The following is a 24,451-nucleotide window of genomic DNA, read 5'->3' on the forward strand; positions in this document are numbered from 1 at the left end:
GTTTGGTTGCCTGGCCTGGATCCTTGGGCCCATCTGCATCGTGAACCCCAGGGTTCTGTGGACCCCAGGGATGGAGAGTCTGGCATGACGGCTCTCTGGTCACTTGGCCTAGGTTCTCGAACTCACCTGCATGGTCGGTGCCAAGTCCATGAGCCCCAGGGTTGGGGATGTGGCAGGGCACAGGACCTTGACTGGGCACATGTTCCACCTGTGAGAACTGGTCTTCCTCGGTGTGGAGGATGGAGTGCTGGACCGCAGGCCATGGTGAACACTGCCCATTGTTCCTGCAGAGGCTGTCTGGTCCCATACAGAGAATCAAGAACAGAACCCCAGCCAAACGATAACGGGAACTATCTGGACAAAATGGAGACTCTCAGGTTGACCATGCCAGCCAATGGACATTGGAAGGGATTTCTCATCCACAGATCGGCCGGACCGACAGCATTTCAGAACTGTCACACAACAACAGCGCTGATGGTGTATATCCACACTCGTCCCCTGGGCGGGCACGTGGGGGGCAGGCTAGCCTTTCTCTCCGCACTCCACATCCCTCTGCCCGCCCGCTCAGGACACCCCGTCGCAGTCGTCAGGATGGCGTCCCTCCCGGCGTGGGCAGCCGAGACCCTCCCCCTGCCCCCCTCCCCCTCCCCCGTGGGAACCCAGCCGGCTGCTCGGGGCGGGGCGGGGGCGACGGCGGCGGTGGGCGGGACATGCAGATGTCGGGGCTCGGGCCCCGCCCCCAGCAGCGCGTCCGAGCCGCGCGCGAGTGGAGACGAGCTTGGGCGGCGGCGGCCGAGGAGGAGCAGGGGGAGCAGGAGGAGGTGGCGCGGCAGGCGCGTGGGCCGGCGGGGCGGGGCGGCGGGTCCGGGGTGTGGCGTGGGGTGGGCGTGAGTGTGAGGGGCAGGGTGTGTTTGGGTGGAGTGCGCGTGTTGGTTGTTTGGGCATCGCTTCTCGGCCTTTTGGCTAAGATCAAGTGTAGTATCTGTTCTTATCAGTTTAATATCTGATACGTCCTCTATCCGAGGACAATATATTAAATGGATTTTTGGACGCTGGAGTTGGACTAGGAGCTTGCTCCATCCACTCCGCGCATCGACCTGGTATTGCAGTACCTCCAGGAACGGTGCACCCCGTTTGGGGAAAGAGTTGTGGTTGCAACAACAGGCCTTGCTTTCCCGCTCTCTGCATGTTGGCTTTTGCCTTCTCAGTCTTGCTTCTCCACCGTCTCTTCCTGCCACTTGTCTTGCTGCTGCTTTTCCTACGCGCTTTTCGCTCACCAGCAAGCCACGCTTGTCATGTAAACTTGCTAGCACACCTTGCTAGTTGACACCTTGCTAGTTGCTTTCAACAGTGGGATTGCGCCAAGATGTCTTCCATTCACTCTTTCGCTTCCCCCAGGACCACCATGCCTGCCACTGGCTCAGGCCAAAGCCCAGCACTCCATCTGGGTCACCCCTGTGGATATGGGGACCTCACTTCTTGCTTAGACCCGCATTGCACTGCCTGAACAGGCGCGGTAGCAGGCAGCTGTGTCCCAAGTGGGGGACCTGGCTTGGTCGGGGCATTATTAGCCTTTTATCCCACCACAAAGGCTTGCCCCCCCCCCCCCCCACACACACACAGGTGGGACCTTGGGGTCCTCCCAGCCCCTGGTCAAGGCTGAATCCTGGTGGACAGGGTAAACCAGTGTAGAAATGGCCAGGCATGGCAGCCTAGCCCTCATTTCCTTCTGCTTAGAAAGACTAGAGGCCCTGCAGCGTGTGGGAGGGCCTGTTCACCCCCCAGCACCTGTTGCTTCCCAAACCAGAATGAAAGGGAAAGCGGTCTGTTAACACGGGTGGGGGTGCTGAGGCTGGGCTGGCAGCAGGAGCCAGCTCCTTTCTGTCCTGCCTGGAGAAGCCAGAGCCATGAGAGCAAGCACGCTGATGTCGCCCCTTACTGAGAAGGGGTGCTTTTAGCCAGCCCCGGTGTGGGGGCTCTGTGCATAGCTAAGATTAGACGGAGCTGTATCTAGACGGGTTCCCCGCCCTCCTGCTCTGAGCAGCGTCTAGGGGGTCAGCAATATCCTGTTCAGAGACAGGACAGGTCCCTGGGTTTGTCTGTTTCCCCCACACCCCCCTCCAAAAATGCACGGCTCCTTCATAGCATTGCCTGGGAAGACAGCCAAGAGGCAGTGCCGGGATTCCTCAAACCTACAAGAAGATGCTTAACAGAGAAACGATTGGATTCATCTGCATTGCGCCCATCATCCACACTTTTTTTTTTTTTTTAAGATTTCTTATTATTGGAAAGCCAGAAATACAGAGAGGAGGAGAGACAGAGAGGAAGATCTTCCATCCGATGTTTCACTGCCCAAGTGAGCCGCAACGGGCCGGCGCGAGCCTGTCCGATGCCGGGAACCAGAAACCTCCTCCGGGTCTCCCACGCGGGTGGGATTGGGCCGTCCTCGACTGCTTTCCCAGGCCACAAGCAGGGAGCTGGATGGGAAGTGGAGCTGCCGGGATTAGAACCGGCAGCCGTACAGGATCCCGGGGCGTTCAAGGCGAGGGCTGTAGCCGCTAGGCCACGCCGCCGGGCCCCATCATCCACACTTTCAAGACGACGCCCTTGGTGAAGGAAACACAGCCTCTTACACCCAGGAAGAGCCGAGTGTCATACAAAGCTTTCATTCAATCCTTGTCTTGTGGGAAGCTAGCAGTTCTTAGGACAGGGAGAAGACATTCACGCGGAGCCGTGGTGTGCTTTGCTTCCTTCCTTGTGACTCATGGAAAACAACCAGAGAAGATAGTATTGAGGCCAGGGATGCTCTCTTCTGTTTGTTTTTCAAGATTTACTTATATTTTATTGGAAAGGCAGAGCTACAGAGAGCAGGAGAGACAGAGGAAGATCTTTCACTTCCCAAGTGATCAACGTGGCCGGTGCTGCACCTATCCACAGCCAGGAGCCAGGAACTCCCGCCAGGTCTCCCACACGGGTGCAGGGTCCCAAGGCTTTGGGCCGGCCTCCACTGCTTTCCCAGGCCACAAGCAGGGAGCTGGATGGGAAGTGGAGGTGCCGGGACGACAGTGGGCACACATTTGGGATGCCAGCGTATTCAAGGTGAGGACTTTAGCCGCTAAGCCACCATGCCGCGCCCTCTTCTGCTACTTTTAACCAGGAGAGCGGGGGGAGGCACAAAGGACAGATGACACCAGGGAATTGGGTCTGCTGCTTGGTGTTCCAAGGTTTGACACGAGCCCAGGTGTTCCCGGCTTGCGAATAGCTCCCTTGTCCACCGATGTACTCAGCTCCTTCATGAGAGGCCGAGATGAAGCCCAGACTTGACTATTGGGAATCAACCAGTAGATGGAAGACCTTTCTGTATTTCTTCCTCAGTCATCATAAAATAAACAAATATGGCCCGGCGTGATAGCCTAGTGGCTGAAGTCTTCGCCTTGAATGCGCCGGATTCCCATGTGGGCGCCGGTTCTGATCCCGGCTGCCCGGCTTCCCATCTAGCTCCCTGCTGGTGGCCTGGGAAAGTAGTCGAGGACGCTCCAGCACTGGGACCCTGCACCCGTGTGGGAGATCCGGAGGAAGCTCCTGGCTCCTGGGTTTGGATGGTCTCAGCTCCAGCTGTTGCAGTCACTTGGGGAGTGAACCATTAGAGGGAAGATCTTCTACTCTGTGTCTCCTCCCTGTAGATCTACCTTACCAATAAAAATAAATAAATCTTCAAAAAAAGAAAAAAACCCAGATAATCCCATGAATCTTTCTTTAAAATTGCACATGCAGAACATTACTCAGTGGGAGATACCACTCATTCTGCAAAACAGTTACCATGTGGTTGTTAGGCCAAAACTGTGGGAAACAGGATCTGGGTGGGACTACATGGAAGCTCCTGGCTCCTGGCCTCAGATTCACTCAGCTTTAACCGTTGAAGCCACTTGGGGAGTGAAACAGCAGATGGGACATCCTCTCATGCTCTGTGAATCTGTCTTTGCAATTAAAAAAAAAAATATATATATATATGTATGTGTGTATATATATATATATATATATCTTTTACATTTGCGCACACACACACACACACACACACACGTACGTATGTATGTGATACACCCATGCCAGGCTGCAGTCCCTGCAGGTAGGCACCAGGACCAAGATAAGAAGCAGTCCAAGCCAGTCCAGGTTGCCGTGGGTCAGGTCTGGATGTGCACGGACCAGGCGGGCCAGCTCGTGACATCCGTTGGCAGATTGAGAGCCAGAATGGGGTACAGGAGGGGCTGGGTCAGGCCCCAAAACCGGCCAGTTCACACTGGAACCGGGATGGTGATCTGACTGTGCAAAGCTGGGTGATAGCACCAACCAACATAAGCTCGAACCGGGAGCGGGCTGGACCAAACCGGGCTGAAGCTCCCCTGGTAGATGCCATGGTGAGATGAGCCATGTCAGTATGGGGGTTGTGAGTGCTGTGTCCATGAGCAACGGGGGTGGAGGGGTCCGATGGCCCTGACTGGCCGGCCAGGACACTTCCGTCCATCTGCAAGGTGGGTGCTGGCTCCGTGAGCCCTGGAGGTGGGGAATCCAACAAGGCCTGTGCGATCTGGCCCAGGTCCTTGAGCCTGCCTGCACAGTGGGTGCTGTGTCCGTGAACTTCAGAGGCAGGGGCTCCACTGGGCCCAGGTTGCCTGGCCCCGGACATTTGGCCCCGCCTGCACGGTGGATGCCAGATTTCTGATCCCTGGGGGTAGCCATTGCGGTGGGCCGTGGGGTCATTTGGGCTGGGACTTTGACTCTGCCTGTGTGGTGGGTGCTAGCTCCGCGAGCCCCAGGGGTCAGAAGTGCTCTGGGGCACAGGTTGCCGGGCCCACAGGTGAGGTGGGTGCCAGGCCCATGAAGCCCAGGAGTGGGCTTCTGGCAGGTCCTTGGTTTGGTTGCCTGGCCTGGATCCTTGGGCCCATCTGCATCGTGAACCCCAGGGTTCTGTGGACCCCAGGGATGGAGAGTCTGGCATGACGGCTCTCTGGTCACTTGGCCTAGGTTCTCGAACTCACCTGCATGGTCGGTGCCAAGTCCATGAGCCCCAGGGTTGGGGATGTGGCAGGGCACAGGACCTTGACTGGGCACATGTTCCACCTGTGAGAACTGGTCTTCCTCGGTGTGGAGGATGGAGTGCTGGACCGCAGGCCATGGTGAACACTGCCCATTGTTCCTGCAGAGGCTGTCTGGTCCCATACAGAGAATCAAGAACAGAACCCCAGCCAAACGATAACGGGAACTATCTGGACAAAATGGAGACTCTCAGGTTGACCATGCCAGCCAATGGACATTGGAAGGGATTTCTCATCCACAGATCGGCCGGACCGACAGCATTTCAGAACTGTCACACAACAACAGCGCTGATGGTGTATATCCACACTCGTCCCCTGGGCGGGCACGTGGGGGGCAGGCTAGCCTTTCTCTCCGCACTCCACATCCCTCTGCCCGCCCGCTCAGGACACCCCGTCGCAGTCGTCAGGATGGCGTCCCTCCCGGCGTGGGCAGCCGAGACCCTCCCCCTGCCCCCCTCCCCCTCCCCCGTGGGAACCCAGCCGGCTGCTCGGGGCGGGGCGGGGCGACGGCGGCGGTGGGCGGGACATGCAGATGTCGGGGCTCGGGCCCCGCCCCCAGCAGCGCGTCCGAGCCGCGCGCGAGTGGAGACGAGCTTGGGCGGCGGCGGCCGAGGAGGAGCAGGGGGAGCAGGAGGAGGTGGCGCGGCAGGCGCGTGGGCCGGCGGGGCGGGGCGGCGGGTCCGGGGTGTGGCGTGGGGTGGGCGTGAGTGTGAGGGGCAGGGTGTGTTTGGGTGGAGTGCGCGTGTTGGTTGTTTGGGCATCGCTTCTCGGCCTTTTGGCTAAGATCAAGTGTAGTATCTGTTCTTATCAGTTTAATATCTGATACGTCCTCTATCCGAGGACAATATATTAAATGGATTTTTGGACGCTGGAGTTGGACTAGGAGCTTGCTCCATCCACTCCGCGCATCGACCTGGTATTGCAGTACCTCCAGGAACGGTGCACCCCGTTTGGGGAAAGAGTTGTGGTTGCAACAACAGGCCTTGCTTTCCCGCTCTCTGCATGTTGGCTTTTGCCTTCTCAGTCTTGCTTCTCCACCGTCTCTTCCTGCCACTTGTCTTGCTGCTGCTTTTTCTACGCGCTTTTCGCTCACCAGCAAGCCACGCTTGTCATGTAAACTTGCTAGCACACCTTGCTAGTTGACACCTTGCTAGTTGCTTTCAACAGTGGGATTGCGCCAAGATGTCTTCCATTCACTCTTTCGCTTCCCCCAGGACCACCATGCCTGCCACTGGCTCAGGCCAAAGCCCAGCACTCCATCTGGGTCACCCCTGTGGATATGGGGACCTCACTTCTTGCTTAGACCCGCATTGCACTGCCTGAACAGGCGCGGTAGCAGGCAGCTGTGTCCCAAGTGGGGGACCTGGCTTGGTCGGGGCATTATTAGCCTTTTATCCCACCACAAAGGCTTGCCCCCCCCCCCCCCACACACACACAGGTGGGACCTTGGGGTCCTCCCAGCCCCTGGTCAAGGCTGAATCCTGGTGGACAGGGTAAACCAGTGTAGAAATGGCCAGGCATGGCAGCCTAGCCCTCATTTCCTTCTGCTTAGAAAGACTAGAGGCCCTGCAGCGTGTGGGAGGGCCTGTTCACCCCCCAGCACCTGTTGCTTCCCAAACCAGAATGAAAGGGAAAGCGGTCTGTTAACACGGGTGGGGGTGCTGAGGCTGGGCTGGCAGCAGGAGCCAGCTCCTTTCTGTCCTGCCTGGAGAAGCCAGAGCCATGAGAGCAAGCACGCTGATGTCGCCCCTTACTGAGAAGGGGTGCTTTTAGCCAGCCCCGGTGTGGGGGCTCTGTGCATAGCTAAGATTAGACGGAGCTGTATCTAGACGGGTTCCCCGCCCTCCTGCTCTGAGCAGCGTCTAGGGGGTCAGCAATATCCTGTTCAGAGACAGGACAGGTCCCTGGGTTTGTCTGTTTCCCCCACACCCCCCTCCAAAAATGCACGGCTCCTTCATAGCATTGCCTGGGAAGACAGCCAAGAGGCAGTGCCGGGATTCCTCAAACCTACAAGAAGATGCTTAACAGAGAAACGATTGGATTCATCTGCATTGCGCCCATCATCCACACTTTTTTTTTTTTTTTTAAGATTTCTTATTATTGGAAAGCCAGAAATACAGAGAGGAGGAGAGACAGAGAGGAAGATCTTCCATCCGATGTTTCACTGCCCAAGTGAGCCGCAACGGGCCGGCGCGAGCCTGTCCGATGCCGGGAACCAGAAACCTCCTCCGGGTCTCCCACGCGGGTGGGATTGGGCCGTCCTCGACTGCTTTCCCAGGCCACAAGCAGGGAGCTGGATGGGAAGTGGAGCTGCCGGGATTAGAACCGGCAGCCGTACGGGATCCCGGGGCGTTCAAGGCGAGGGCTGTAGCCGCTAGGCCACGCCGCCGGGCCCCATCATCCACACTTTCAAGACGACGCCCTTGGTGAAGGAAACACAGCCTCTTACACCCAGGAAGAGCCGAGTGTCATACAAAGCTTTCATTCAATCCTTGTCTTGTGGGAAGCTAGCAGTTCTTAGGACAGGGAGAAGACATTCACGCGGAGCCGTGGTGTGCTTTGCTTCCTTCCTTGTGACTCATGGAAAACAACCAGAGAAGATAGTATTGAGGCCAGGGATGCTCTCTTCTGTTTGTTTTTCAAGATTTACTTATATTTTATTGGAAAGGCAGAGCTACAGAGAGCAGGAGAGACAGAGGAAGATCTTTCACTTCCCAAGTGATCAACGTGGCCGGTGCTGCACCTATCCACAGCCAGGAGCCAGGAACTCCCGCCAGGTCTCCCACACGGGTGCAGGGTCCCAAGGCTTTGGGCCGGCCTCCACTGCTTTCCCAGGCCACAAGCAGGGAGCTGGATGGGAAGTGGAGGTGCCGGGACGACAGTGGGCACACATTTGGGATGCCAGCGTATTCAAGGTGAGGACTTTAGCCGCTAAGCCACCATGCCGCGCCCTCTTCTGCTACTTTTAACCAGGAGAGCGGGGGGAGGCACAAAGGACAGATGACACCAGGGAATTGGGTCTGCTGCTTGGTGTTCCAAGGTTTGACACGAGCCCAGGTGTTCCCGGCTTGCGAATAGCTCCCTTGTCCACCGATGTACTCAGCTCCTTCATGAGAGGCCGAGATGAAGCCCAGACTTGACTATTGGGAATCAACCAGTAGATGGAAGACCTTTCTGTATTTCTTCCTCAGTCATCATAAAATAAACAAATATGGCCCGGCGTGATAGCCTAGTGGCTGAAGTCTTCGCCTTGAATGCGCCGGATTCCCATGTGGGCGCCGGTTCTGATCCCGGCTGCCCGGCTTCCCATCTAGCTCCCTGCTGGTGGCCTGGGAAAGTAGTCGAGGACGCTCCAGCACTGGGACCCTGCACCCGTGTGGGAGATCCGGAGGAAGCTCCTGGCTCCTGGGTTTGGATGGTCTCAGCTCCAGCTGTTGCAGTCACTTGGGGAGTGAACCATTAGAGGGAAGATCTTCTACTCTGTGTCTCCTCCCTGTAGATCTACCTTACCAATAAAAATAAATAAATCTTCAAAAAAAGAAAAAAACCCAGATAATCCCATGAATCTTTCTTTAAAATTGCACATGCAGAACATTACTCAGTGGGAGATACCACTCATTCTGCAAAACAGTTACCATGTGGTTGTTAGGCCAAAACTGTGGGAAACAGGATCTGGGTGGGACTACATGGAAGCTCCTGGCTCCTGGCCTCAGATTCACTCAGCTTTAACCGTTGAAGCCACTTGGGGAGTGAAACAGCAGATGGGACATCCTCTCATGCTCTGTGAATCTGTCTTTGCAATTAAAAAAAAATATATATATATATATGTATGTGTGTATATATATATATATATATATATCTTTTACATTTGCGCACACACACACACACACACACACACGTACGTATGTATGTGATACACCCATGCCAGGCTGCAGTCCCTGCAGGTAGGCACCAGGACCAAGATAAGAAGCAGTCCAAGCCAGTCCAGGTTGCCGTGGGTCAGGTCTGGATGTGCACGGACCAGGCGGGCCAGCTCGTGACATCCGTTGGCAGATTGAGAGCCAGAATGGGGTACAGGAGGGGCTGGGTCAGGCCCCAAAACCGGCCAGTTCACACTGGAACCGGGATGGTGATCTGACTGTGCAAAGCTGGGTGATAGCACCAACCAACATAAGCTCGAACCGGGAGCGGGCTGGACCAAACCGGGCTGAAGCTCCCCTGGTAGATGCCATGGTGAGATGAGCCATGTCAGTATGGGGGTTGTGAGTGCTGTGTCCATGAGCAACGGGGGTGGAGGGGTCCGATGGCCCTGACTGGCCGGCCAGGACACTTCCGTCCATCTGCAAGGTGGGTGCTGGCTCCGTGAGCCCTGGAGGTGGGGAATCCAACAAGGCCTGTGCGATCTGGCCCAGGTCCTTGAGCCTGCCTGCACAGTGGGTGCTGTGTCCGTGAACTTCAGAGGCAGGGGCTCCACTGGGCCCAGGTTGCCTGGCCCCGGACATTTGGCCCCGCCTGCACGGTGGATGCCAGATTTCTGATCCCTGGGGGTAGCCATTGCGGTGGGCCGTGGGGTCATTTGGGCTGGGACTTTGACTCTGCCTGTGTGGTGGGTGCTAGCTCCGCGAGCCCCAGGGGTCAGAAGTGCTCTGGGGCACAGGTTGCCGGGCCCACAGGTGAGGTGGGTGCCAGGCCCATGAAGCCCAGGAGTGGGCTTCTGGCAGGTCCTTGGTTTGGTTGCCTGGCCTGGATCCTTGGGCCCATCTGCATCGTGAACCCCAGGGTTCTGTGGACCCCAGGGATGGAGAGTCTGGCATGACGGCTCTCTGGTCACTTGGCCTAGGTTCTCGAACTCACCTGCATGGTCGGTGCCAAGTCCATGAGCCCCAGGGTTGGGGATGTGGCAGGGCACAGGACCTTGACTGGGCACATGTTCCACCTGTGAGAACTGGTCTTCCTCGGTGTGGAGGATGGAGTGCTGGACCGCAGGCCATGGTGAACACTGCCCATTGTTCCTGCAGAGGCTGTCTGGTCCCATACAGAGAATCAAGAACAGAACCCCAGCCAAACGATAACGGGAACTATCTGGACAAAATGGAGACTCTCAGGTTGACCATGCCAGCCAATGGACATTGGAAGGGATTTCTCATCCACAGATCGGCCGGACCGACAGCATTTCAGAACTGTCACACAACAACAGCGCTGATGGTGTATATCCACACTCGTCCCCTGGGCGGGCACGTGGGGGGCAGGCTAGCCTTTCTCTCCGCACTCCACATCCCTCTGCCCGCCCGCTCAGGACACCCCGTCGCAGTCGTCAGGATGGCGTCCCTCCCGGCGTGGGCAGCCGAGACCCTCCCCCTCCCCCCCTCCCCCTCCCCCGTGGGAACCCAGCCGGCTGCTCGGGGCGGGGCTGGGCGGGGCGGGGCGGGGCGACGGCGGCGGTGGGCGGGACATGCAGATGTCGGGGCTCGGGCCCCGCCCCCAGCAGCGCGTCCGAGCCGCGCGCGAGTGGAGACGAGCTTGGGCGGCGGCGGCCGAGGAGGAGCAGGGGGAGCAGGAGGAGGTGGCGCGGCAGGCGCGTGGGCCGGCGGGGCGGGGCGGCGGGTCCGGGGTGTGGCGTGGGGTGGGCGTGAGTGTGAGGGGCAGGGTGTGTTTGGGTGGAGTGCGCGTGTTGGTTGTTTGGGCATCGCTTCTCGGCCTTTTGGCTAAGATCAAGTGTAGTATCTGTTCTTATCAGTTTAATATCTGATACGTCCTCTATCCGAGGACAATATATTAAATGGATTTTTGGACGCTGGAGTTGGGCTAGGAGCTTGCTCCATCCACTCCGCGCATCGACCTGGTATTGCAGTACCTCCAGGAACGGTGCACCCCGTTTGGGGAAAGAGTTGTGGTTGCAACAACAGGCCTTGCTTTCCCGCTCTCTGCATGTTGGCTTTTGCCTTCTCAGTCTTGCTTCTCCACCGTCTCTTCCTGCCACTTGTCTTGCTGCTGCTTTTCCTACGCGCTTTTCGCTCACCAGCAAGCCACGCTTGTCATGTAAACTTGCTAGCACACCTTGCTAGTTGACACCTTGCTAGTTGCTTTCAACAGTGGGATTGCGCCAAGATGTCTTCCATTCACTCTTTCGCTTCCCCCAGGACCACCATGCCTGCCACTGGCTCAGGCCAAAGCCCAGCACTCCATCTGGGTCACCCCTGTGGATTATGGGGACCTCACTTCTTGCTTAGACCCGCATTGCACTGCCTGAACAGGCGCGGTAGCAGGCAGCTGTGTCCCAAGTGGGGGACCTGGCTTGGTCGGGGCATTATTAGCCTTTTATCCCACCACAAAGGCTTGCCCCCCCCCCCCCCCACACACACAGGTGGGACCTTGGGGTCCTCCCAGCCCCTGGTCAAGGCTGAATCCTGGTGGACAGGGTAAACCAGTGTAGAAATGGCCAGGCGTTGCAGCCTAGCCCTCATTTCCTTCTGCTTAGAAAGACTAGAGGCCCTGCAGCGTGTGGGAGGGCCTGTTCACCCCCCAGCACCTGTTGCTTCCCAAACCAGAATGAAAGGGAAAGCGGTCTGTTAACACGGGTGGGGGTGCTGAGGCTGGGCTGGCAGCAGGAGCCAGCTCCTTTCTGTCCTGCCTGGAGAAGCCAGAGCCATGAGAGCAAGCACGCTGATGTCGCCCCTTACTGAGAAGGGGTGCTTTTAGCCAGCCCCGGTGTGGGGGCTCTGTGCATAGCTAAGATTAGACGGAGCTGTATCTAGACGGGTTCCCCGCCCTCCTGCTCTGAGCAGCGTCTAGGGGGTCAGCAATATCCTGTTCAGAGACAGGACAGGTCCCTGGGTTTGTCTGTTTCCCCCACACCCCCCTCCAAAAATGCACGGCTCCTTCATAGCATTGCCTGGGAAGACAGCCAAGAGGCAGTGCCGGGATTCCTCAAACCTACAAGAAGATGCTTAACAGAGAAACGATTGGATTCATCTGCATTGCGCCCATCATCCACACTTTTTTTTTTTTTTTTAAGATTTCTTATTATTGGAAAGCCAGAAATACAGAGAGGAGGAGAGACAGAGAGGAAGATCTTCCATCCGATGTTTCACTGCCCAAGTGAGCCGCAACGGGCCGGCGCGAGCCTGTCCGATGCCGGGAACCAGAAACCTCCTCCGGGTCTCCCACGCGGGTGGGATTGGGCCGTCCTCGACTGCTTTCCCAGGCCACAAGCAGGGAGCTGGATGGGAAGTGGAGCTGCCGGGATTAGAACCGGCAGCCGTACGGGATCCCGGGGCGTTCAAGGCGAGGGCTGTAGCCGCTAGGCCACGCCGCCGGGCCCCATCATCCACACTTTCAAGACGACGCCCTTGGTGAAGGAAACACAGCCTCTTACACCCAGGAAGAGCCGAGTGTCATACAAAGCTTTCATTCAATCCTTGTCTTGTGGGAAGCTAGCAGTTCTTAGGACAGGGAGAAGACATTCACGCGGAGCCGTGGTGTGCTTTGCTTCCTTCCTTGTGACTCATGGAAAACAACCAGAGAAGATAGTATTGAGGCCAGGGATGCTCTCTTCTGTTTGTTTTTCAAGATTTACTTATATTTTATTGGAAAGGCAGAGCTACAGAGAGCAGGAGAGACAGAGGAAGATCTTTCACTTCCCAAGTGATCAACGTGGCCGGTGCTGCACCTTTCCACAGCCAGGAGCCAGGAACTCCCGCCAGGTCTCCCACACGGGTGCAGGGTCCCAAGGCTTTGGGCCGGCCTCCACTGCTTTCCCAGGCCACAAGCAGGGAGCTGGATGGGAAGTGGAGGTGCCGGGACGACAGTGGGCACACATTTGGGATGCCAGCGTATTCAAGGTGAGGACTTTAGCCGCTAAGCCACCATGCCGCGCCCTCTTCTGCTACTTTTAACCAGGAGAGCGGGGGGAGGCACAAAGGACAGATGACACCAGGGAATTGGGTCTGCTGCTTGGTGTTCCAAGGTTTGACACGAGCCCAGGTGTTCCCGGCTTGCGAATAGCTCCCTTGTCCACCGATGTACTCAGCTCCTTCATGAGAGGCCGAGATGAAGCCCAGACTTGACTATTGGGAATCAACCAGTAGATGGAAGACCTTTCTGTATTTCTTCCTCAGTCATCATAAAATAAACAAATATGGCCCGGCGTGATAGCCTAGTGGCTGAAGTCTTCGCCTTGAATGCGCCGGATTCCCATGTGGGCGCCGGTTCTGATCCCGGCTGCCCGGCTTCCCATCTAGCTCCCTGCTGGTGGCCTGGGAAAGTAGTCGAGGACGCTCCAGCACTGGGACCCTGCACCCGTGTGGGAGATCCGGAGGAAGCTCCTGGCTCCTGGGTTTGGATGGTCTCAGCTCCAGCTGTTGCAGTCACTTGGGGAGTGAACCATTAGAGGGAAGATCTTCTACTCTGTGTCTCCTCCCTGTAGATCTACCTTACCAATAAAAATAAATAAATCTTCAAAAAAAGAAAAAAACCCAGATAATCCCATGAATCTTTCTTTAAAATTGCACATGCAGAACATTACTCAGTGGGAGATACCACTCATTCTGCAAAACAGTTACCATGTGGTTGTTAGGCCAAAACTGTGGGAAACAGGATCTGGGTGGGACTACATGGAAGCTCCTGGCTCCTGGCCTCAGATTCACTCAGCTTTAACCGTTGAAGCCACTTGGGGAGTGAAACAGCAGATGGGACATCCTCTCATGCTCTGTGAATCTGTCTTTGCAATTAAAAAAAAAAAAATATATATATATGTATGTGTGTATATATATATATATATATATCTTTTACATTTGCGCACACACACACACACACACACACACGTACGTATGTATGTGATACACCCATGCCAGGCTGCAGTCCCTGCAGGTAGGCACCAGGACCAAGATAAGAAGCAGTCCAAGCCAGTCCAGGTTGCCGTGGGTCAGGTCTGGATGTGCACGGACCAGGCGGGCCAGCTCGTGACATCCGTTGGCAGATTGAGAGCCAGAATGGGGTACAGGAGGGGCTGGGTCAGGCCCCAAAACCGGCCAGTTCACACTGGAACCGGGATGGTGATCTGACTGTGCAAAGCTGGGTGATAGCACCAACCAACATAAGCTCGAACCGGGAGCGGGCTGGACCAAACCGGGCTGAAGCTCCCCTGGTAGATGCCATGGTGAGATGAGCCATGTCAGTATGGGGGTTGTGAGTGCTGTGTCCATGAGCAACGGGGGTGGAGGGGTCCGATGGCCCTGACTGGCCGGCCAGGACACTTCCGTCCATCTGCAAGGTGGGTGCTGGCTCCGTGAGCCCTGGAGGTGGGGAATCCAACAAGGCCTGTGCGATCTGGCCCAGGTCCTTGAGCCTGCCTGCACAGTGGGTGCTGTGTCCGTGAACTTCAGAGGCAGGGGCTCCACTGGGCCCAGGTTGCCTGGCCCCGGACATTTGGCCCCGCCTGCACGGTGGATGCCAGATTTCTGATCCCTGGGGGTAGCCATTGCGGTGGGCCGTGGGGTCATTTGGGCTGGGACTTTGACTCTGCCTGTGTGGTGGGTGCTAGCTCCGCGAGCCCCAGGGGTCAGAAGTGCTCTGGGGCACAGGTTGCCGGGCCCACAGGTGAGGTGGGTGCCAGGCCCATGAAGCCCAGGAGTGGGCTTCTGGCAGGTCCTTGGTTTGGTTGCCTGGCCTGGATCCTTGGGCCCATCTGCATCGTGAACCCCAGGGTTCTGTGGACCCCAGGGATGGAGAGTCTGGCATGACGGCTCTCTGGTCACTTGGCCTAGGTTCTCGAACTCACCTGCATGGTCGGTGCCAAGTCCATGAGCCCCAGGGTTGGGGATGTGGCAGGGCACAGGACCTTGACTGGGCACATGTTCCACCTGTGAGAACTGGTCTTCCTCGGTGTGGAGGATGGAGTGCTGGACCGCAGGCCATGGTGAACACTGCCCATTGTTCCTGCAGAGGCTGTCTGGTCCCATACAGAGAATCAAGAACAGAACCCCAGCCAAACGATAACGGGAACTATCTGGACAAAATGGAGACTCTCAGGTTGACCATGCCAGCCAATGGACATTGGAAGGGATTTCTCATCCACAGATCGGCCGGACCGACAGCATTTCAGAACTGTCACACAACAACAGCGCTGATGGTGTATATCCACACTCGTCCCCTGGGCGGGCACGTGGGGGGCAGGCTAGCCTTTCTCTCCGCACTCCACATCCCTCTGCCCGCCCGCTCAGGACACCCCGTCGCAGTCGTCAGGATGGCGTCCCTCCCGGCGTGGGCAGCCGAGACCCTCCCCCTGCCCCCCTCCCCCTCCCCCGTGGGAACCCAGCCGGCTGCTCGGGGCGGGGCGGGGCGACGGCGGCGGTGGGCGGGACATGCAGATGTCGGGGCTCGGGCCCCGCCCCCAGCAGCGCGTCCGAGCCGCGCGCGAGTGGAGACGAGCTTGGGCGGCGGCGGCCGAGGAGGAGCAGGGGGAGCAGGAGGAGGTGGCGCGGCAGGCGCGTGGGCCGGCGGGGCGGGGCGGCGGGTCCGGGGTGTGGCGTGGGGTGGGCGTGAGTGTGAGGGGCAGGGTGTGTTTGGGTGGAGTGCGCGTGTTGGTTGTTTGGGCATCGCTTCTCGGCCTTTTGGCTAAGATCAAGTGTAGTATCTGTTCTTATCAGTTTAATATCTGATACGTCCTCTATCCGAGGACAATATATTAAATGGATTTTTGGACGCTGGAGTTGGACTAGGAGCTTGCTCCATCCACTCCCCGCATCGACCTGGTATTGCGGTACCTTCAGGAACGGTGCACCCCGTTTGGGGAAAGAGTTGTGGTTGCAACAACAGGCCTTGCTTTCCCGCTCTCTGCATGTTGGCTTTTGTCTTCTCAGTCTTGCTTCTCCACCGTCTCTTCCTGCCACTTGTCTTGCTGCTGCTTTTCCTACGCGCTTTTCGCTCACCAGCAAGCCACGCTTGTCATGTAAACTTGCTAGCACACCTTGCTAGTTGACACCTTGCTAGTTGCTTTCAACAGTGGGATTGCGCCAAGATGTCTTCCATTCACTCTTTCGCTTCCCCCAGGACCACCATGCCTGCCACTGGCTCAGGCCAAAGCCCAGCACTCCATCTGGGTCACCCCTGTGGATATGGGGACCTCACTTCTTGCTTAGACCCGCATTGCACTGCCTGAACAGGCGCGGTAGCAGGCAGCTGTGTCCCAAGTGGGGGACCTGGCTTGGTCGGGGCATTATTAGCCTTTTATCCCACCACAAAGGCTTGCCCCCCCCCCCCCACACACACACAGGTGGGACCTTGGGGTCCTCCCAGCCCCTGGTCAAGGCTGAATCCTGGTGGACAGGGTAAACCAGTGTAGAAATGGCCAGGCATGGCAGCCTAGCCCTCATTTCCTTCTGCTTAGAAAGACTAGAGGCCCTGCAGCGTGTGGGAGGGCCTGTTCACCCCCCAGCACCTGTTGCTTCCCAAACCAGAATGAAAGGGAAAGCGGTCTGTTAACACGGGTGGGGGTGCTGAGGCTGGGCTGGCAGCAGGAGCCAGCTCCTTTCTGTCCTGCCTGGAGAAGCCAGAGCCATGAGAGCAAGCACGCTGATGTCGCCCCTTACTGAGAAGGGGTGCTTTTAGCCAGCCCCGGTGTGGGGGCTCTGTGCATAGCTAAGATTAGACGGAGCTGTATCTAGACGGGTTCCCCGCCCTCCTGCTCTGAGCAGCGTCTAGGGGGTCAGCAATATCCTGTTCAGAGACAGGACAGGTCCCTGGGTTTGTCTGTTTCCCCCACACCCCCCTCCAAAAATGCACGGCTCCTTCATAGCATTGCCTGGGAAGACAGCCAAGAGGCAGTGCCGGGATTCCTCAAACCTACAAGAAGATGCTTAACAGAGAAACGATTGGATTCATCTGCATTGCGCCCATCATCCACACTTTTTTTTTTTTTTTTAAGATTTCTTATTATTGGAAAGCCAGAAATACAGAGAGGAGGAGAGACAGAGAGGAAGATCTTCCATCCGATGTTTCACTGCCCAAGTGAGCCGCAACGGGCCGGCGCGAGCCTGTCCGATGCCGGGAACCAGAAACCTCCTCCGGGTCTCCCACGCGGGTGGGATTGGGCCGTCCTCGACTGCTTTCCCAGGCCACAAGCAGGGAGCTGGATGGGAAGTGGAGCTGCCGGGATTAGAACCGGCAGCCGTACGGGATCCCGGGGCGTTCAAGGCGAGGGCTGTAGCCGCTAGGCCACGCCGCCGGGCCCCATCATCCACACTTTCAAGACGACGCCCTTGGTGAAGGAAACACAGCCTCTTACACCCAGGAAGAGCCGAGTGTCATACAAAGCTTTCATTCAATCCTTGTCTTGTGGGAAGCTAGCAGTTCTTAGGACAGGGAGAAGACATTCACGCGGAGCCGTGGTGTGCTTTGCTTCCTTCCTTGTGACTCATGGAAAACAACCAGAGAAGATAGTATTGAGGCCAGGGATGCTCTCTTCTGTTTGTTTTTCAAGATTTACTTATATTTTATTGGAAAGGCAGAGCTACAGAGAGCAGGAGAGACAGAGGAAGATCTTTCACTTCCCAAGTGATTAACGTGGCCGGTGCTGCACCTATCCACAGCCAGGAGCCAGGAACTCCCGCCAGGTCTCCCACACGGGTGCAGGGTCCCAAGGCTTTGGGCCGGCCTCCACTGCTTTCCCAGGCCACAAGCAGGGAGCTGGATGGGAAGTGGAGGTGCCGGGACGACAGTGGGCACACATTTGGGATGCCAGCGTATTCAAGGTGAGGACTTTAGCCGCTAAGCCACCATGCCGCGCCCTCTTCTGCTACTTTTAACCAGGAGAGCGGGGGGAGGCACAAAGGACAGATGACACCAGGGAATTGGGTCTGCTGCTTGGTGTTCCAAGGTTTGACACGAGCCCAGGTGTTCCCGGCTTGCGAATAGCTCCCTTGTCCACCGATGTACTCAGCTCCTTCATGAGAGGCCGAGATGAAGCCCAGACTTGACTATTGGGAATCAACCAGTAGATGGAAGACCTTTCTGTATTTCTTCCTCAGTCATCATAAAATAAACAAATATGGCCCGGCGTGATAGCCTAGTGGCTGAAGTCTTCGCCTTGAATGCGCCAGATTCCCATGTGGGCGCCGGTTCTGATCCCGGCTGCCCGGCTTCCCATCTAGCTCCCTGCTGGTGGCCTGGGAAAGTAGTCGAGGACGCTCCAGCACTGGGACCCTGCACCCGTGTGGGAGATCCGGAGGAAGCTCCTGGCTCCTGGGTTTGGATGGTCTCAGCTCCAGCTGTTGCAGTCACTTGGGGAGTGAACCATTAGAGGGAAGATCTTCTACTCTGTGTCTCCTCCCTGTAGATCTACCTTACCAATAAAAATAAATAAATCTTCAAAAAAAGAAAAAAACCCAGATAATCCCATGAATCTTTCTTTAAAATTGCACATGCAGAACATTACTCAGTGGGAGATACCACTCATTCTGCAAAACAGTTACCATGTGGTTGTTAGGCCAAAACTGTGGGAAACAGGATCTGGGTGGGACTACATGGAAGCTCCTGGCTCCTGGCCTCAGATTCACTCAGCTTTAACCGTTGAAGCCACTTGGGGAGTGAAACAGCAGATGGGACATCCTCTCATGCTCTGTGAATCTGTCTTTGCAATTAAAAAAAAATATATATATATATATGTATGTGTGTATATATATATATATATATCTTTTACATTTGCGCACACACACACACACACACACACACGTACGTATGTATGTGATACACCCATGCCAGGCTGCAGTCCCTGCAGGTAGGCACCAGGACCAAGATAAGAAGCAGTCCAAGCCAGTCCAGGTTGCCGTGGGTCAGGTCTGGATGTGCACGGACCAGGCGGGCCAGCTCGTGACATCCGTTGGCAGATTGAGAGCCAGAATGGGGTACAGGAGGGGCTGGGTCAGGCCCCAAAACCGGCCAGTTCACACTGGAACCGGGATGGTGATCTGACTGTGCAAAGCTGGGTGATAGCACCAACCAACATAAGCTCGAACCGGGAGCGGGCTGGACCAAACCGGGCTGAAGCTCCCCTGGTAGATGCCATGGTGAGATGAGCCATGTCAGTATGGGGGTTGTGAGTGCTGTGTCCATGAGCAACGGGGGTGGAGGGGTCCGATGGCCCTGACTGGCCGGCCAGGACACTTCCGTCCATCTGCAAGGTGGGTGCTGGCTCCGTGAGCCCTGGAGGTGGGGAATCCAACAAGGCCTGTGCGATCTGGCCCAGGTCCTTGAGCCTGCCTGCACAGTGGGTGCTGTGTCCGTGAACTTCAGAGGCAGGGGCTCCACTGGGCCCAGGTTGCCTGGCCCCGGACATTTGGCCCCGCCTGCACGGTGGATGCCAGATTTCTGATCCCTGGGGGTAGCCATTGCGGTGGGCCGTGGGGTCATTTGGGCTGGGACTTTGACTCTGCCTGTGTGGTGGGTGCTAGCTCCGCGAGCCCCAGGGGTCAGAAGTGCTCTGGGGCACAGGTTGCCGGGCCCACAGGTGAGGTGGGTGCCAGGCCCATGAAGCCCAGGAGTGGGCTTCTGGCAGGTCCTTGGTTTGGTTGCCTGGCCTGGATCCTTGGGCCCATCTGCATCGTGAACCCCAGGGTTCTGTGGACCCCAGGGATGGAGAGTCTGGCATGACGGCTCTCTGGTCACTTGGCCTAGGTTCTCGAACTCACCTGCATGGTCGGTGCCAAGTCCATGAGCCCCAGGGTTGGGGATGTGGCAGGGCACAGGACCTTGACTGGGCACATGTTCCACCTGTGAGAACTGGTCTTCCTCGGTGTGGAGGATGGAGTGCTGGACCGCAGGCCATGGTGAACACTGCCCATTGTTCCTGCAGAGGCTGTCTGGTCCCATACAGAGAATCAAGAACAGAACCCCAGCCAAACGATAACGGGAACTATCTGGACAAAATGGAGACTCTCAGGTTGACCATGCCAGCCAATGGACATTGGAAGGGATTTCTCATCCACAGATCGGCCGGACCGACAGCATTTCAGAACTGTCACACAACAACAGCGCTGATGGTGTATATCCACACTCGTCCCCTGGGCGGGCACGTGGGGGGCAGGCTAGCCTTTCTCTCCGCACTCCACATCCCTCTGCCCGCCCGCTCAGGACACCCCGTCGCAGTCGTCAGGATGGCGTCCCTCCCGGCGTGGGCAGCCGAGACCCTCCCCCTGCCCCCCTCCCCCTCCCCCGTGGGAACCCAGCCGGCTGCTCGGGGCGGGGCGGGGCGACGGCGGCGGTGGGCGGGACATGCAGATGTCGGGGCTCGGGCCCCGCCCCCAGCAGCGCGTCCGAGCCGCGCGCGAGTGGAGACGAGCTTGGGCGGCGGCGGCCGAGGAGGAGCAGGGGGAGCAGGAGGAGGTGGCGCGGCAGGCGCGTGGGCCGGCGGGGCGGGGCGGCGGGTCCGGGGTGTGGCGTGGGGTGGGCGTGAGTGTGAGGGGCAGGGTGTGTTTGGGTGGAGTGCGCGTGTTGGTTGTTTGGGCATCGCTTCTCGGCCTTTTGGCTAAGATCAAGTGTAGTATCTGTTCTTATCAGTTTAATATCTGATACGTCCTCTATCCGAGGACAATATATTAAATGGATTTTTGGACGCTGGAGTTGGACTAGGAGCTTGCTCCATCCACTCCGCGCATCGACCTGGTATTGCAGTACCTCCAGGAACGGTGCACCCCGTTTGGGGAAAGAGTTGTGGTTGCAACAACAGGCCTTGCTTTCCCGCTCTCTGCATGTTGGCTTTTGCCTTCTCAGTCTTGCTTCTCCACCGTCTCTTCCTGCCACTTGTCTTGCTGCTGCTTTTCCTACGCGCTTTTCGCTCACCAGCAAGCCACGCTTGTCATGTAAACTTGCTAGCACACCTTGCTAGTTGACACCTTGCTAGTTGCTTTCAACAGTGGGATTGCGCCAAGATGTCTTCCATTCACTCTTTCGCTTCCCCCAGGACCACCATGCCTGCCACTGGCTCAGGCCAAAGCCCAGCACTCCATCTGGGTCACCCCTGTGGATATGGGGACCTCACTTCTTGCTTAGACCCGCATTGCACTGCCTGAACAGGCGCGGTAGCAGGCAGCTGTGTCCCAAGTGGGGGACCTGGCTTGGTCGGGGCATTATTAGCCTTTTATCCCACCACAAAGGCTTGCCCCCCCCCCCCACACACACACAGGTGGGACCTTGGGGTCCTCCCAGCCCCTGGTCAAGGCTGAATCCTGGTGGACAGGGTAAACCAGTGTAGAAATGGCCAGGCATGGCAGCCTAGCCCTCATTTCCTTCTGCTTAGAAAGACTAGAGGCCCTGCAGCGTGTGGGAGGGCCTGTTCACCCCCCAGCACCTGTTGCTTCCCAAACCAGAATGAAAGGGAAAGCGGTCTGTTAACACGGGTGGGGGTGCTGAGGCTGGGCTGGCAGCAGGAGCCAGCTCCTTTCTGTCCTGCCTGGAGAAGCCAGAGCCATGAGAGCAAGCACGCTGATGTCGCCCCTTACTGAGAAGGGGTGCTTTTAGCCAGCCCCGGTGTGGGGGCTCTGTGCATAGCTAAGATTAGACGGAGCTGTATCTAGACGGGTTCCCCGCCCTCCTGCTCTGAGCAGCGTCTAAGGGGTCAGCAATATCCTGTTCAGAGACAGGACAGGTCCCTGGGTTTGTCTGTTTCCCCCACACCCCCCTCCAAAAATGCACGGCTCCTTCATAGCATTGCCTGGGAAGACAGCCAAGAGGCAGTGCCGGGATTCCTCAAACCTACAAGAAGATGCTTAACAGAGAAACGATTGGATTCATCTGCATTGCGCCCATCATCCACACTTTTTTTTTTTTTTTTAAGATTTCTTATTATTGGAAAGCCAGAAATACAGAGAGGAGGAGAGACAGAGAGGAAGATCTTCCATCCGATGTTTCACTGCCCAAGTGAGCCGCAACGGGCCGGCGCGAGCCTGTCCGATGCCGGGAACCAGAAACCTCCTCCGGGTCTCCCACGCGGGTGGGATTGGGCCGTCCTCGACTGCTTTCCCAGGCCACAAGCAGGGAGCTGGATGGGAAGTGGAGCTGCCGGGATTAGAACCGGCAGCCGTACGGGATCCCGGGGCGTTCAAGGCGAGGGCTGTAGCCGCTAGGCCACGCCGCCGGGCCCCATCATCCACACTTTCAAGACGACGCCCTTGGTGAAGGAAACACAGCCTCTTACACCCAGGAAGAGCCGAGTGTCATACAAAGCTTTCATTCAATCCTTGTCTTGTGGGAAGCTAGCAGTTCTTAGGACAGGGAGAAGACATTCACGCGGAGCCGTGGTGTGCTTTGCTTCCTTCCTTGTGACTCATGGAAAACAACCAGAGAAGATAGTATTGAGGCCAGGGATGCTCTCTTCTGTTTGTTTTTCAAGATTTACTTATATTTTATTGGAAAGGCAGAGCTACAGAGAGCAGGAGAGACAGAGGAAGATCTTTCACTTCCCAAGTGATCAACGTGGCCGGTGCTGCACCTATCCACAGCCAGGAGCCAGGAACTCCCGCCAGGTCTCCCACACGGGTGCAGGGTCCCAAGGCTTTGGGCCGGCCTCCACTGCTTTCCCAGGCCACAAGCAGGGAGCTGGATGGGAAGTGGAGGTGCCGGGACGACAGTGGGCACACATTTGGGATGCCAGCGTATTCAAGGTGAGGACTTTAGCCGCTAAGCCACCATGCCGCGCCCTCTTCTGCTACTTTTAACCAGGAGAGCGGGGGGAGGCACAAAGGACAGATGACACCAGGGAATTGGGTCTGCTGCTTGGTGTTCCAAGGTTTGACACGAGCCCAGGTGTTCCCGGCTTGCGAATAGCTCCCTTGTCCACCGATGTACTCAGCTCCTTCATGAGAGGCCGAGATGAAGCCCAGACTTGACTATTGGGAATCAACCAGTAGATGGAAGACCTTTCTGTATTTCTTCCTCAGTCATCATAAAATAAACAAATATGGCCCGGCGTGATAGCCTAGTGGCTGAAGTCTTCGCCTTGAATGCGCCGGATTCCCATGTGGGCGCCGGTTCTGATCCCGGCTGCCCGGCTTCCCATCTAGCTCCCTGCTGGTGGCCTGGGAAAGTAGTCGAGGACGCTCCAGCACTGGGACCCTGCACCCGTGTGGGAGATCCGGAGGAAGCTCCTGGCTCCTGGGTTTGGATGGTCTCAGCTCCAGCTGTTGCAGTCACTTGGGGAGTGAACCATTAGAGGGAAGATCTTCTACTCTGTGTCTCCTCCCTGTAGATCTACCTTACCAATAAAAATAAATAAATCTTCAAAAAAAGAAAAAAACCCAGATAATCCCATGAATCTTTCTTTAAAATTGCACATGCAGAACATTACTCAGTGGGAGATACCACTCATTCTGCAAAACAGTTACCATGTGGTTGTTAGGCCAAAACTGTGGGAAACAGGATCTGGGTGGGACTACATGGAAGCTCCTGGCTCCTGGCCTCAGATTCACTCAGCTTTAACCGTTGAAGCCACTTGGGGAGTGAAACAGCAGATGGGACATCCTCTCATGCTCTGTGAATCTGTCTTTGCAATTAAAAAAAAAAATATATATATATATGTATGTGTGTATATATATATATATATATATCTTTTACATTTGCGCACACACACACACACACACACACACACGTACGTATGTATGTGATACACCCATGCCAGGCTGCAGTCCCTGCAGGTAGGCACCAGGACCAAGATAAGAAGCAGTCCAAGCCAGTCCAGGTTGCCGTGGGTCAGGTCTGGATGTGCACGGACCAGGCGGGCCAGCTCGTGACATCCGTTGGCAGATTGAGAGCCAGAATGGGGTACAGGAGGGGCTGGGTCAGGCCCCAAAACCGGCCAGTTCACACTGGAACCGGGATGGTGATCTGACTGTGCAAAGCTGGGTGATAGCACCAACCAACATAAGCTCGAACCGGGAGCGGGCTGGACCAAACCGGGCTGAAGCTCCCCTGGTAGATGCCATGGTGAGATGAGCCATGTCAGTATGGGGGTTGTGAGTGCTGTGTCCATGAGCAACGGGGGTGGAGGGGTCCGATGGCCCTGACTGGCCGGCCAGGACACTTCCGTCCATCTGCAAGGTGGGTGCTGGCTCCGTGAGCCCTGGAGGTGGGGAATCCAACAAGGCCTGTGCGATCTGGCCCAGGTCCTTGAGCCTGCCTGCACAGTGGGTGCTGTGTCCGTGAACTTCAGAGGCAGGGGCTCCACTGGGCCCAGGTTGCCTGGCCCCGGACATTTGGCCCCGCCTGCACGGTGGATGCCAGATTTCTGATCCCTGGGGGTAGCCATTGCGGTGGGCCGTGGGGTCATTTGGGCTGGGACTTTGACTCTGCCTGTGTGGTGGGTGCTAGCT

General features: G+C 56.9%; 1 protein-coding gene and 5 non-coding genes across 6 annotated transcripts in view; all 6 read left to right on the forward strand.

Annotated features, from left to right (window-relative positions):
- LOC131482428 (spidroin-1) overlaps positions 1-24,451 on the forward strand; it is a 65,067-nt gene that overhangs the window by 33,086 nt on the left and 7,530 nt on the right. The window contains exons 9-13 of the mRNA XM_058676466.1: positions 664-841; positions 5,574-5,750; positions 10,485-10,676; positions 15,409-15,585; positions 20,315-20,491. Of these exons, the coding sequence (XP_058532449.1) occupies positions 664-841; positions 5,574-5,750; positions 10,485-10,676; positions 15,409-15,585; positions 20,315-20,491 (901 nt within the window). The remainder of the gene's footprint in view (positions 1-663; positions 842-5,573; positions 5,751-10,484; positions 10,677-15,408; positions 15,586-20,314; positions 20,492-24,451) is intronic.
- Positions 944-1,134, forward strand: LOC131482474 (U2 spliceosomal RNA). The gene has a single exon (XR_009247031.1). It is a non-coding gene; the product is annotated as a U2 spliceosomal RNA (small nuclear RNA).
- Positions 5,853-6,043, forward strand: LOC131482475 (U2 spliceosomal RNA). Its single transcript, XR_009247032.1, has one exon. It is a non-coding gene; the product is annotated as a U2 spliceosomal RNA (small nuclear RNA).
- Positions 10,779-10,969, forward strand: LOC131482478 (U2 spliceosomal RNA). The gene has a single exon (XR_009247035.1). It is a non-coding gene; the product is annotated as a U2 spliceosomal RNA (small nuclear RNA).
- On the forward strand, positions 15,688-15,878 carry LOC131482483 (U2 spliceosomal RNA). The gene has a single exon (XR_009247040.1). It is a non-coding gene; the product is annotated as a U2 spliceosomal RNA (small nuclear RNA).
- On the forward strand, positions 20,594-20,784 carry LOC131482476 (U2 spliceosomal RNA). The gene has a single exon (XR_009247033.1). It is a non-coding gene; the product is annotated as a U2 spliceosomal RNA (small nuclear RNA).

The sequence above is a fragment of the Ochotona princeps genome, chromosome 17 (assembly GCF_030435755.1).
Source record: "Ochotona princeps isolate mOchPri1 chromosome 17, mOchPri1.hap1, whole genome shotgun sequence".
In the NCBI taxonomy this organism is placed as follows: domain Eukaryota; kingdom Metazoa; phylum Chordata; class Mammalia; order Lagomorpha; family Ochotonidae; genus Ochotona; species Ochotona princeps.